The following is a 14,678-nucleotide window of genomic DNA, read 5'->3' on the forward strand; positions in this document are numbered from 1 at the left end:
GAACCACACCCCTCTTCCCTCTGACCCCATCATTGTGCTTGAGCCTTCTCATTTGTACTTTCTCTCTCTGTCTTTCTCTCTTTCTCTCTCCCTCTCCCTTGCTCCCTTGCTATCACACAGACTGAGCTCCTTGCTGTTCCTCCCATAGGCCACGCATATTCCTTCCTCACAGTTTTCACATGTGGTTCCATCAGCCTGGAATGTTCTTCTCCCAAAAAAGCTCCATGGCTAGCTCCTTCAGTTCACTTCAGGTCTTTTGCTGAAGCGTTAGCTTCTCGAGGGCTTTCCTTGATCTAAGGAAGGCTCTCCCTTATCTAAAATCACACCCGACACCCACCCCCATACACACTCCTGTTCTCTCTTCCTACTTCACTTGTCATGGTGCATATCACTTTCTAACATACTAATGTTCTGTTCATTATCTGACTTCCCCCACCAGAACGACCTCCTCTAGGAGGCCAGGGATTTTAGTGTGTTTTGTTTACTGCTGTAATTCCAATGTCTAGTGTAATGACTGATTCATAGCAGGTGCTCAATAAGTATTTATTGAGTAAATTAATGAAAGGGACAGCTTGAGGAGAAGCACTGGCCTCTTAGATGCAAATATTTCAGCAAAACTTTATCTAGCAATCCTTGAGACTGCTGGGACTTTACTGCTCCCATCCCGGCCTCAGCCACCACTGACCCCAGTAACACGGCAGGAAGTGTAATGCATATAACTCACAGTCCCTCCCACAGCAGGATTTAAACACCGGTGGCCCTATTAGGGCCCTATTAGGCCTCCAGTGTCAATGCAGGATTCCAGTACCTGTAATTAAAGTAATTATCCCTTGAACTTGTAGTTTTAAACTATCCTGAGATAGCAAAGAAGTCTTCACAAGGAGGTGAAACCCAATCACACAATGTTCTTAAAGCTCCTTCCCAGGATTCCTATATGAAGGTCAAGAATCCTCAGACACTTGCTCTCTTACCACCTTCCTGATCTTTTGCTGCCCTCCCTTCTGGGCTTCCTCATACACCAAAAAAAGAGAAGGCATAAGAAGGATACGTATTCTCTTTTCTTATAAGTAAGAACACCTCTTTATTTCCTAAGACATAAATATCATTATTAAATCACATCTCAACTTAAAAAAATATATATGGAGCTAATGAAGAAGGTGTAAGAGGGGCAAGAGTGAGTGGAAAAAAACGCCTGCCAGCGATAAAGAGGAGGTGCTCTTTCAGGCTACAATAGCTATCGTGGTCTGCATTTCTGCCACACTTCCATAGGAGCAGAGTACAAACTAGCATAGCACTTGAGGTTTTATCTTACTTGCCCCTTACTTCAGAAGTAAAGCAAGGCAGGCATTTTTATTGTCTGTTTTTATAGAACAATAAAGCAGGACTCAGTGCATAGATTACCCTCCCAAAGACAAACAGGATGGTCAGAACAGGTCTTCACACACCTGCCTAGGGCTCTTCTAGTCACACAAGGTTGCTTCTCTCCTGTCTCCATGAGGGATTTGTATGTATCTCTTAGATCTTTCCATGGCTCTCTGCTTCTTTTCAAGTTACCCTAAAAGGCTGCTCTGGTGCCCTATAGCAAAGGCTATAGATTCTACTCTTGCAGAAGTCTTAGAAACCTCCTCAGCCTGCAATTTTATCCTTTACTTCATTAACTGTTCAAACATTTCTCAACATTTTCTGAGTGAAGAGCACTGTGCTGGGCATTATGGATCTATATATACAGTCCCTGGAGTGATGAGGGGTCAGTGCAAAGAAATCAGGGGTGAAATTCAGTGAGGGATTCCACCTCAAACCTGGTTCAGGCTTTGTTAGGGTGTTCTGTCTCCTAGTAGCTCCTCCATCCCTTTGTCCCATGAACTGCTCTGGTGTACGGCATTATGAGTTATTAATAAAACTAGGGATTCTGGCAAAATGCTGGCGTACTTCCCAAAGTGAACTTTTAGGGTCAAAAAGAGATGGGAAGTCTTTAACGTTCATTTGTAAACAGAAACAGTTGGGATATGCTTTAATAATGAGTTTGCTGTCAATTGAAGTAACTGCTGCATCAACAATGTACATCAACAGTGTACATTTACAGATGGTCAGTAACTAACTCTGAAAAGGAAGTCTGAATAGAACAGAAAACCCCTCAGTGATCAGAAAGAGGTTATGAGTAGGCAGGTCTGTCCATCTGACTCTCTGGGAAGAGTAGAGTACTGTGCATCCAGCAGACCAGTTTTCACAAAAGTAAATTCAAACATATTGATAAAACTATTTTGTTGTTGTTACCTTTTTCAGAAAATTGGCAGAATTAATCCTTTGTGCGGTAATAGAATTCATATCTGAAATGGACATATCCTTCTCTATCTGACTTTCATATTCCTATAAACAGAGAATTAAATTAGTTTCATTTCTTGAATGTAACAGAGTTTAGATACGATGCACAGCAATAAAATATTAACTACTCATTTCAGTTCATGTGTAGGAGATATTGGCAACGTTCTGGAATTGAGAGGAGAGAATATTTCTTTTAGATTCTCCCACTGAGAATTAACTAAGAACACATATTTTGTTTGCTTCTAGGAGGAGGTCCATTCATCTTTTAAAACTGAGTAATGATTGAGAAAAAATTTGCGATTGAGAAAATTATAAGAAAATGTAAAGACGATTGAGAACTATTCTTCATGAATGCATTTACCTGGTAATCACTAGAAACAAAAGAAATGGAAAGTGGTAGAGTATAAGGGTCAAGAGAGTGGGCTTTGGAGGCCATAGTCCTGGATTCAAGTTGGCCCTGCCATTTATTAACTTTGTGGTTTGGGAAAAAGTCGATTAACTACTGCAGACCTCAGTTTCCTCTTTTGTAATAATTATAATATTACTGTTATTAATATGTCACAGGATTGCTGTGAGATTTAACTGAAACAATATCTATAAAGTGCATGACATACAGTAAGTAGTCAAAATATGCTGACCATAATCAATAACTTTAATTTAACATCCAGCAGTTGGTATAAGATTATTTGTCAGGATGCTTCATCTATATAATTTAGAATAAATTGCATCTGTTATATCTGCATTTGTGAGATATGTTCCTAACTGCACACTGAAATCATTTTACATTATAGAGAGCATTAAAGATGACACAAAAATTATGAAGTATCTCTTATCTTAAGTAAATTATCTGAAAGTAATTTATTTGTTTTTCTAATTATCCACAAGAAATCTTGAAATTAATCCTGTTGACAAGTAACAGCTTTTTACCTAAGGATATATTATATTACTATTTCATATCACTTTATTTATTTTAAAAGTATTAATTTATAGGAGTCACTTAAATACTCTGGATATTTTTATTAATTAATATATAATTTGCAAATATCTTTTCCTAATCTGTGGGGTTTAAATTTTAATATTATCAAGTTTATTAACCTATTTCTTTATAATTTATACTTTTTGTGTTTTGTTTAATACTTTCCTGCCCAAGTTTAAGATATACATTTAAAGTTTTGCATTTCATGTGTAATCTTCATTACACATGGTATTTATTTCTTTTGTGAGGTCTGAATCTAATTTTACACCATTCAAAAATGTTTTATAATTCTCTCCATTAAGTTTTTGTACATGTTTTGTTCAATATACTCCTATGAATCTAAGAGTTTTTATTGCTATTGCAGGGTGTATCTTTGTTAAGTTACATTTTTAATGGGTTTTTGTTGATGTATAGAATGCTATTTATTTTTTGTTTTTAATTTTTCCTCAAGTTTTTCAAACATACAGAAAATTAGAAAGAATGTTAAAATCTATGAACCTACCCTTTAGATTAAGTAATTAATATTTTGCCATATTTGCTTAATCTGTTTCTTTTGTTTTCTTTTTTTTGGCTAAAATATCTCAAAGTATAAATTACAGACACCATGACACTTCACTCCTAAATAAGTACTTCAGCATGAATCTCCAAAAACTAAGGACACAACCACAGTGCCATAATCACAGACAACAAAACTAACAATTTTCCAATATATCTACTATTCAATTATCAATATTACATAATAGTCCAATATCCAAATTTCACCAATTGCTGTTTTTTCACCATATATATATATTGTATATCTCCATATATATATAATATATATATTCTTTTCAGATTTTTTTCCCATTATAGGTTATTACAAGATATGGATAAAGTTCACTGTGCTATAGAGTACGATCTTGTTGTTTATTTATTCTATATATAGTAGTTTGTATCTGCTAATCCCAAACTCCTAATTTATCCCTCCCCCAATCCCTTTCCCCTTTGGTAATCATAAATTTGTTTTCTATGTCTATGAGTCTGTTTCTGTTTTGTAAATAAGTTCATTTGTATCATTTTTTTACATTCCACATATAAGTGGTATCATATGATATTTTTTTCTTTCATCTTATTTTATTGAGAACAAGCTTTACATGAGACAGCCAAATGATGGCTTTACAAAATTCTAGAAAATTGCTACTGATTCCAGCCTGGAAATTCCTAGCAAACCTAATACCATCAAGGGATGTATGTGTATGAGCACATAATTGCACAGCTCTCTTTTTAAGACTTTGTAATGCATTTCCTAAACTGAAGGTGATATCATATGGTATTTGTCTTTCTCTTTCTGACTTACTTCACTTAGTATAATAATCTCTAGGTCCATCTATGTTGCTGTAAATGGCATTATTTCATTCTTTTTATGGCTGAGTAATATTCCATTGTATACATGTACCACATCTTCTTTATCCATTCATCTGTCAATGGACACTCAAGCTGCTTCCATGTCTTGGCTATTGTAAATGGTGCTGCTATGAGCATTGGGGTGCATGTATCTTTTCGAATTAGAGTTTTCTCTCGATGTATGCCCAGGAGTGAGATTGTTGGATCATATGGTAACTCTATTTTTAGTTTTTAAAGACCCTCCATACTGTTCTCCACAGTGACTACACCAATTTACATTCCCACCAACAGTGTAGGAGGGTTCCCTTTTCTCCACACCCTCTCCAGCATTTATTTAATTTGTAGACTTTTTGATGATGCCCATTCTGCCTAGTGTGAGGAGGTACCTCACTGTAGTTTTGATTTGCATTTTTCTAATAATTAGCAATATTGAGCATCTTTTCATGTGCCTGTTGGCCATCTGTATGTCTTTGGAGAAATGTCTATTTAGGTCTAAAAATGATGACTTTTTAAAGAGATCAAAATGCAACAGAGAGAAACAGTTGTACTTGCTAGCCAGTTGGCCCACATTCCAAATTTGTCTAATTGTTTCTTTGTGGTGCCATTTAACTTGTTCCTTTATTCCTCATATTTCTTGTAAACAAACTAGAGGAGGAGGAGGAGGGGGAGGAGGAGGAAGCGGGGAGGAGGACCAGGTGGGGGGAGTAAGACGGAGGGAGGAGGAGGAGGAGGGGGACAGGCTGAAGACGTCTCCGGTCATGTGGGATCTTAGCTCCCCGACCAGGGATGGAACCCACACCCTCTGCATTGGAAGGCGAAGTCTTAACCACTGGACCGCCAGGGAAGTCCCTTGGGCATTTAAAAGGAGCATATTTTTTCCTTCCTTAAGTCTGTTAATGTGGTAAATTATATTAATAGATTCCTTAATTAGATTAGCTTAGCTCTGTTATCTGGAAATAAACCTTACTAGATTATGGTGTATAATTATATATTTATACATAATATATTGCTTTTTGATTTGTTAAAATTTTATTAGTAATTTCACATCTATGCTCATAAGTGAAATTGACCTAAAATGATCATTTTTTGCTTTCTTTGCCCAATTTTGGCATGAAGGTCATCAACCTCAGAAAATGAGTTGGGTTGCTTTCCCTCTTTTTGTGTTCTCTGAATCGTTTGTATAAGATAAGGAAAGTTAGCAAAGCCCCTAGTTTCAGAAGCAGAAACTATTCCTTTTTTATGATGTTATATCCTCAATTATGCTGAGCATTGTGCTTTGCCCATAGTAGTTTATGGAACTGTAGAATTGAATTTAATCATTGAGAGAAGCAGGAGGAAACTGAATAACTTTTCAGCCATTCTAAGCCAAGGCCGTCCCACTGCAGTTTACTAACTGAAATTCCTAAGGTCTCAAAATAGATGAATCACAATTAAAAGATGAGCAATGTTTTCCAAAGCCAAATATCAATTGGTCTGTTTGTGAATACATATATTTCTACTCACCCATGTTTGTGAAAATAATGAATAATCTGCAAATCCTATGACTATAATAGTCATATGTGCTAACCGGTGGTGCCATGATATTATCATTGAAAAATCATTAATTTGCATTTCCTCTTTCACCTCTGAGCCACACCAAAAGAGATTCTCAGACAATCCACTTTGTTCAGCCATGACTGTCTTCCCACTATTACTTGAGTTTTAAATGTAATGAGTCCTGTATAGTTTTGTTTGTGTCTCCTCTATATTAGGGTATAACAGCTAAAGGATGGCTGAGTGGCAACAACAAGAAAAAAACATAAACCTTTTTATAAGTAACTTTTGCTATTTTTAATATTAAGTGGCTTGCTGCTCTTTCCCTTCAGTCCAGAATCAAATGAAAACAAATATCAAAAAGTTTATCTTTTTTTTATCAATTGATAATAATTCACCAGAGTTAAATTAATAAACCTGTTATAACCAATTTTAGTATAAGGCATTCACTCTTTCTGACTCATAAGATATATAAACCTCAATATCCTTCATCAGCATCTGCTATCTTTAAGCTGGCTGACATCACCCTACAGTGGTAATTCTACTACACAGGCGTTTTCTTCAGAGATGAAACACTGGTTTCTTTCTTCTTGAACCATCTCTTTGCAAGCACAAGTGTTAGGATTAGTACAATTGTTTTTTTCTACAGGAATTAGCTCTTATAATTCCATTCTTTTAAGCCTAGTGGAGTGCTGGTAAATGTTTAACAGCCAGTTCTCTGGGAGTGGGAGGGGAAGCCCCAGTTTGCAGCATTTGCTGATTTATGGTGTAGACATTCTCCCAGCAATACATTTAAAGCAACCAACATGAAATCACTGAAGGTGGAGCTGGGAAGAGATGCACACAACAGGCTCTTACCAGCTGGTGCCAGCAGGCTCCAGCACGCCATCACTACACAGCATAAGATGAACTTTTCTTTCTTTCTTTTTTCCCCACATTTTAAAGTTTCTGAAATTATTTGTGCTTTATAATCAAGTGTAAGTTTAACCTGGCAGTGTTTCTCTCCCTTATCCCCCAAAGTTGCTATTAAATTGGTGATACATTTTACAATAAAAACCACAATATTTACATAAATTTATAATATACTTAAAGGAGTCTGGCTGTGAAATAGGTTGTTGGGACAACTAAGTTGCAAAGTTAAGCTAAGGACTTTCTGAAATTTGGGAGAGCTATACATTTTTAATGCCTAAAGAAAAGGGGATCCCAAAAAAATCAAGAAAAATTCCCATGAAACAAGCTCGACTTAATTGTGAAAGAGAAAGTATTATCAACATGGACATGACCGTTGCCTATCCATGTCCAACATGTTGCCTAATATGTCCAACAAAACATATTGTTTCAAACAACTGAATATAACAACAAAAAAAAAGAGACTCACAGATATAAAGAACAAACTAGTGGTTACAAGTGGGGAGAGGGAAGTGGGGAAGGGCAATATAGGGCTAGAAGATTAAGAGGTACAAACCATCATATATAAAATAAGCTACAAGGATATGTTGTACAACACAGGGAATATAGGCAATATTTTATAAATAACTATAAATGGAGTATAACCTTTAAAAGTTGTGAATCACTATATTGTACACCTGTAAAACTTATATAAATATTGTTCATCAACTATACTTCAATTAAAAAAAAAATTTAAGAGAGGAAAATTGTTGTCTACAGATTATCAGTTTTAAGAAAAATTAAGATAGATTTAAAGCAGCTAAACATTAACTTATCATAGAATAAACTATATTCAAATAGAAACCAAGTACCTGGAAGAGTAAATCTGGAATCTCTCTGTCATAGAGGGGTATTTGCTGCAGAAGGAAAACATCTAATTGACCTGCATTTCTAAGTTGCAATAGCTGGAAACGTTTACTCTTTTTCATTTCCTCTTCAGAAACAAAGTTAAATTCATCTTGCAACTGTTTGAGACGAAAATACTTTGGAATATCCTGTTCTTTACGTTTCATGTACTATAAAACACAAATAATGTAAAGTCTTTACTTAAAATATTAATTTTTTAAAATTCAAGAATTATTTCAAAACAGTTTTTCCCCCTAACCGTGAGATATGAGAGTTGCAATAGAAATAGGAAATAGAGCAACTGAATCTGTACAGAAAATCTGAAAAAAAAATGCAGAATCCTGCCTATGCAGTTTCTCAACCTTTTCCTGGTCATGATTTATACAGAAAATGAAAACATGTGTACTGCACAGTGGGTTAAAAGATGAGAGTTTTTGTGTCTAGTTGCCCTATGAGTCGACAGAGGATCAATATTTCTGTACACCTGTAATCAATTCAGCACATCAGTTGAGAAGCTCTGATCTGAAGAAACTTAATTGCAATAATCTATGCATGCACTGCTTTATTCAATAAATGCAAATGTGAGTACATGGTACATGCAAGGAAAAGTGCTAGCTGCCATAAGAGAGACAAAGATTTACCAGTTGTAGTTCCACAAGGAAAGATAAAGCACATGGACGAATAACTAAGGTAAAAGGCAGAATGATATTAGAGCCATAAGAGTTTATAAAAAGAAAAAAGTTAACAGGAGGGCAAGGAAAGAAAAGCCCATATCTAACTGAGGTTGCCAAGGAAGGATTTACCAGACTTGCAGGGTGGGTAAGACAGCTGTTATAGGTGCCCTTCTAAACAGAGGGAATGACATGAATAAAGGTATGAAGAAAGCCTGTTTGGAGCACACAGAGCAGTTCAGTTGGCTGTAAGGAGGAGCAGGAGAAGTGAATAGATAATAGAGTCTTTGAGGGAAGGAGTGTGTCTATAAATCATCTTTAAAATCCTCAGCATTTAATAATATGGCTGGCATTCAGTAGATGTACAATAGATGTCAGCCTAGATGCAAGATGCACCAAGCAAGGGCTGCTAAATAGTGGCAGAGTACCAATCATCAGGCCTAAAGTAGTAATTATTTCAGTTGCTGAATTTCTAACTGCCTTACAATACTATGAACTGGCTGAAAACTCTAACTGTCCTCAGATTTACTTTTTTTTTTTTTTTTTCAGATTTACTTTTAATGCCTCCTAATGCCTAGAAAAATACACTGCAAACTGTGGAGTATAAGAGTGTAGAGCTTAAGAAATAAAATATATTTACAGTACAGATATTTGCTATAACTTACCATAACAAATTCCATTAAATCAGAATATTCTGGATTATTTGGGTCAATTCTGACCTCATTTGCCCATTCAAAAAGCTTCTGTGCATTAATAAGCCATGGAATTCCAGGAACACCTCTTGCATCTACATTCCTTAACACACTAACATAAAGAAAACTATTTTGTGAATTTGTATATAATATGCAGGTGATAAATCTGTTATATGGGGTAAAACCTACCCATTCCAGGTATTTAAAGATAAAACTTGTCCTGTGTTTAAGGATAAAATAGAAGGTTTAGATGTGATATCTTTCCTGGTTCTTCTCACTTTCTAACTGTATCATAGCTTTTTGATAAATGTCTACCCCTCCCTTAAGAGACAAGTAAGCTTCTTAAGGGTAAAGTCTGTAAATATTCATCTTTGCTATCTAAAGTTCACAATATAAAAAAGAATCTTTAGGCTATATCTTTACAGTTGAAACATAATATAGAGTATGTAATACAATTAACTGGGAAGTATGGGCCAGAAGAATATCTTTGATCATATGAGGCCATCTTCACAAGTTAAGAGAGCTATAAAAGATAGGCTAGACTCATAATGCATCCTTAGTGACTTCAACTATAGGCTAAGTGCAGAAGGAATTCAACCCTAAACAGTAAGGGTTTATTTTCATCCATCAATTATCCCAGTTATTTAATCTCTCTCTTCATAGATAACTTGTTTCATCATGTAGAATTAGAGCAATTTGGACTAGAAGATTTCTAAGATCCTTTCTGTAAAGTACTCAAGAAAAATTCCAGCCCATAAACTAGGATTCCAGAAATACAGTTCTGACTCAGATTCACTAATGTCAACCCAAACATGGACATACATTTTACACTGTCTACTTTCCATCAGTATCTATTCTTATTTTTATGATGAATCTTTGGAAGCTATTGCTAACAAAGCCAATGCTTGGTATGACAGGATGTTAAGCAAAATTACAAACAGGTAAAGTTTGAGTATTCTTCCTTTCTTTAATTCCTATGTCTGTCCTCATATTTAAACTGTTTTAATGTCTTTGTCATAAGAGATATCTAGGGCCTGACACCCTTAACACCATCATGTAACAAATTTTCCTTCTCTTGGGAAGATTCTTAGCCCAGGTCCCCTAGAGAACAAAGGCTGAGGTACAGTTTAAATGTCAATGAATAGATTAGGGAGAGAAACTTATCCCATTATAGCCTAAAAAAATTAGGTTGTAATTGTATTTCAAGGTAGTCTCCAGATTTCTGCCTCAGGGGAAGTAATAAAGACCACAGAACATCTCCTGCCCTTGCTATAATGATTCCCCCAGCTGGCCCTACAGGTGTTTAGCTGTGGGCTATGGCAAAATTCCTCGGTCATCTGCACCCCCTCCTTCACAACCAAATGCTAAGCAAGTAATATAATTCAGTGATATTAAGTATACCCACAGTATTGTACAACCACCATAACTACGTACTTCCAGAATTTTTCATCATTCTAAACAGAAATTCTGTACCATTAAACAATAACTCTCCATTCCTCCCTCCCCTCAGCCCCTGGCTTTGTCTCTATGAATTAAGCAAAAAATTTTAAAGTTACCAGGGAGAAAAGACAATCTACAAAATACTAACGTTTAGACTGATGGCAGACTTTTAAACAGCTATGATAAATCCCAGAAGATAATGCAACTATAGCTTCAAATAGGGAAAATAAATATCAGCCTCAAATTTTATGCCCATCTAAACAATTATTCAAGAAGGAGGAAAATATAAACACATTTTCAGATATACAAAGACTAAACAAGCTTGCTAGCCATGAAAACTGAATCATTAAAGGAGCAACTTTCAGCAAGTAAATCCAGAATGAAAGTTGTGGGAGGTAAGAAATGAGGGCAAACATAAAAGTCAATTAACCATGTCAGAAAATAATTAACTAGTGAGTGTAAGAAAGACTGTTTTATGTTTTAAAAACGTATTAAACAAAAACTCTAGACAACATGGGATTGGAGAGGTGTGCCTAATGTTATACTGAAGCATTCTAAGATCTTCTTTTCATTCACTTCTTTGTCTCTGGCTCTGTCAGTAGTTCATGAATAAATGAATGAATGAGTGAGTGAAACAGTGAATGAGCATACTTTCTTTCTGCTCTCCTTTGGCTCCATGCTCTGACTCTCACAAGTCAATCTTGCCTTTTGGAGCACCCACCCCGTTCCTAGAACCACTGCTCCTCACCAGTCCTTGGCCTCCCACAACTGTAGAGAAGGAGAGTTCTGTAACTTCCCTCTCTGATCTCAGAGGCCCCAACTGTAAAGTTTTACTTCTAGTTCACTTTAGAAAGGACTCTGAGCTTTGAAAACCTCTCCTGCAATTCATTCCCTCTTGAAACCTGTCATCTGTTCCAATCTTGCAGAATTACTCTCAATCTTTTATAAACCTGTGTTCCCAACTAACTGGAACTGTAAAGTGCAGCATCACAGAAGCCATGAGACAAGAAGAGACTTCAAGAAGCAAAATGAGGAGGACGGGCCAATGAATACGGCCAGAAGGTCCCTGGTAGCCTTCAGGAATAACTGAGTTGGGTTAAGGATGAAATGTATGAATTAAAAGTAGAGGCAATGTATGCAGACCAGTAGACCACCCATATGAGGACTTGGGTGGGAAAAACAACCAGAAAGAGTTTTCAGGGTTTAATCAAACACTTGGATTTTTCTTTGTTTCAAAGCACAGAAGGCTTCTTGGATACAAAAGACTTATAGCGTAGGAAACGGAAAAGTTGAAGAAAAGATAAGAAAAGGATATAAATATGTCAGCAAAATCCTAACGGAGATGAAGGAAAGTTCCAAATTATTTGTATAAAAGCTAGCTTTAGAGTGAGGAGAACAAACATCTGACTCCAAGAAAAAGGCAAAGAATAGTATGATGAGGCAAAGATTAAAAATAGCTGTAGTGGGGACTGTGCTAGGGAAATACTAAGAAACACAAGAAAATAATGGTTCAGCGTATTAAAAGCTTATTCACTAGTTCCAAAATGAATTACCCTTATTAATTGCCCATTTTTCTCCTAAAACACCTTGCACAGCCTACCTCACTATCAACATCCTGCACCAGGGTTATAATTTATTATGTTTGTTGCAATAAAAGAATTGCACTTTTTATAATCCATGAACCTATGCTGACCCATCATTATCACTCAAAGTCCATGATTTACATTAGGGTTTACTCTTGGTGTCTTACATTATATGGATTTTGGCAAATATGTAATGACATGTATCCACAATTATAGTATCATACAGAGTAGTTTCACTGCCCTAAAAATCCTGTGTGCTCTGCCTATTCATCCTTCTCTCTTCCTAACCCCTGGCAACCACTGACATTTTTTACTGTCTCCATAGTTCTGCCTTTCCCATAATGTCATATAGTTGGATATAGCCATGTTTTTTTAAAACATATGTGTTTAGATGGGGAGGGAAAAGGCTATCTTCTTGTTATTATCATTCACTAATTTTTAAATGATGGGATCTTTTGGTCCTTTATATTTACCATTTTACTCAAACATAGCACAATAGGTAAGCCAGCATTATCATCGTTTTTATAGAATTTTACTTTACTTCTAGTAATCCTGTTTGTGGATGTGGTCTAGCAGTTAATCCCAATTCCTCTAGGAAGTCCTGGGATACAGATGAAATTTCTATGTCCGGCAATTTCTTCCAGCAAATTGATAATGCAAAAAATGATTCTTTCATAATCCAGAATGATTGGGAGATATAAAGGTCCCAGAAATAAAATCTTTCAGAGTCTTGGCCTTTGCCTACAATTTAAGGACTGTGGAACTGCCTCTCTCATCATCCATGTGGCTCTAATCTTAAGCATTGAAGCATACATTCTCTTACATACAAAGATACTTATTGTCTTAGTAGAGTGATAATAAATAAAATATATAAATATTTTACATATTTATAAATACAAATAAAAAATAAAGCAACATCCAAGTAAACTAAACTGTTCCTACTGTTTCTAGAGTTTTCCCTTTTGTAGGTCTTGTGTGATGCTTTGCTAAGGACTGGCATTATTTTTCAAGCATAAACGTTTATTACCTGCGGTAAGCAGATCTTAATGACTGTGACATAGGTGTCAGAGGAACACCATTTTCATCTAAGGCCCATGATAGAGAATAGCTTAGTTTTCCTGAAGTCAAAAGACAAAGTTCTTCAGTTCCGTTTCCCTCAAGAAGAAAGGGCACATCTATTTATAAAAGGCATTAAAAACAAATGAATATTTGAGCACATTGCAGTTTTTTTCTAGACTTTTACTTGTGGAACCTCAGGAACACAAAGTTTATGTTGACCACAGGCTCTAATCTTAGAGCTCTCCCTCACCTCACATCTAAGATCCCTCAAGGTAGACTGCTTCAAACAGACCACAAAAGAGAGAGGAACATATTTATCTGAACACAGAAGTTTTTAACCCATTCTTTCTGGGAGTGGCTGCCAGCAAGAAAAAAATATTGGCAGCAGAAAAAGAGCTACTGTTTGTCTCCTTTCCTACATTCTTGAGTGTTCCCCCTCTCCTCATCTTCCTTCTGTCTCCAGAGAGCTTAACGATACTCCTTGAAACTTCTGCCAAGTTCCTAGTGCTCCCTAAATTTTTCACTCTTAAGTCTTTTCTCCTGGGTCTCCACAACCCTATTTTCTGCTTCCTCTGGACTCTGTCTAAGCAGACTACATTCCTCCCTCATTTTCTGTTCTCCCCTGGTTCCTTTGCCTGCTTATTTTCTTCTCTCTCCTCCTTGCTCACTCATTCATACTCCCTTTCTTTTTACCAGCTGGATGCAGCAATTGCAAAACCCCTAGGAAGGTGAAAGAGAAGGGAGCTGGTGGAGAAGAGGAATGACAGCATTCTGGCAGACATGCTAACTTAAATTTAATTGCAGGAGGAGTAAAATCAATTGAACAACAATAAACAAAAACATCACTTCTTCTTTCCTCTCTCCTTTACCTCTTCCTTTCCCTCTCTTTCTCTTCCTCCCTCCCCTATTCAGTTCAAAGATGAATCAACCTGTCCTGGAGCATCTTTAAGATTTACTAAAGGAGAGGCAGAGGCAGAGCAGCCTACCCATTCAGGAGTGGAGCTCACACTCCAGAGAGCATAGCGCCCTTGTCTCAGATGTCCTAGGAAAAGCAAAGGAGCTAATCCCGAATTTTAGATATCCCAAAGATCTGATTCAAGTCAAAGTTTTAAAAATTAGTTTAATGTCTGGAAGAAGAACTTAATTCATTTTTAACCTAATATTGTAAATATAGGATTCTTTGTTCATATAAATGACCCAGGGTCATTTAGGATATGGAACTCAT

At 36.2% G+C, this 14,678-nt stretch overlaps 1 protein-coding gene across 1 annotated transcript in view; it reads right to left on the reverse strand.

Annotated features, from left to right (window-relative positions):
• CC2D2B (coiled-coil and C2 domain containing 2B) overlaps positions 1-14,678 on the reverse strand; it is a 102,109-nt gene that overhangs the window by 43,223 nt on the left and 44,208 nt on the right. Inside the window, exons 16-19 of the mRNA XM_082423828.1 lie at positions 13,422-13,569; positions 9,345-9,483; positions 7,975-8,178; positions 2,275-2,367 (exon numbers count right to left, since the gene is read on the reverse strand). Of these exons, the coding sequence (XP_082279954.1) occupies positions 2,275-2,367; positions 7,975-8,178; positions 9,345-9,483; positions 13,422-13,569 (584 nt within the window). The remainder of the gene's footprint in view (positions 1-2,274; positions 2,368-7,974; positions 8,179-9,344; positions 9,484-13,421; positions 13,570-14,678) is intronic.

The sequence above is a fragment of the Balaenoptera physalus genome (genome assembly GCF_965194825.1).
Source record: "Balaenoptera physalus genome assembly, chromosome: 14".
In the NCBI taxonomy this organism is placed as follows: Eukaryota; Metazoa; Chordata; class Mammalia; order Artiodactyla; family Balaenopteridae; genus Balaenoptera; species Balaenoptera physalus.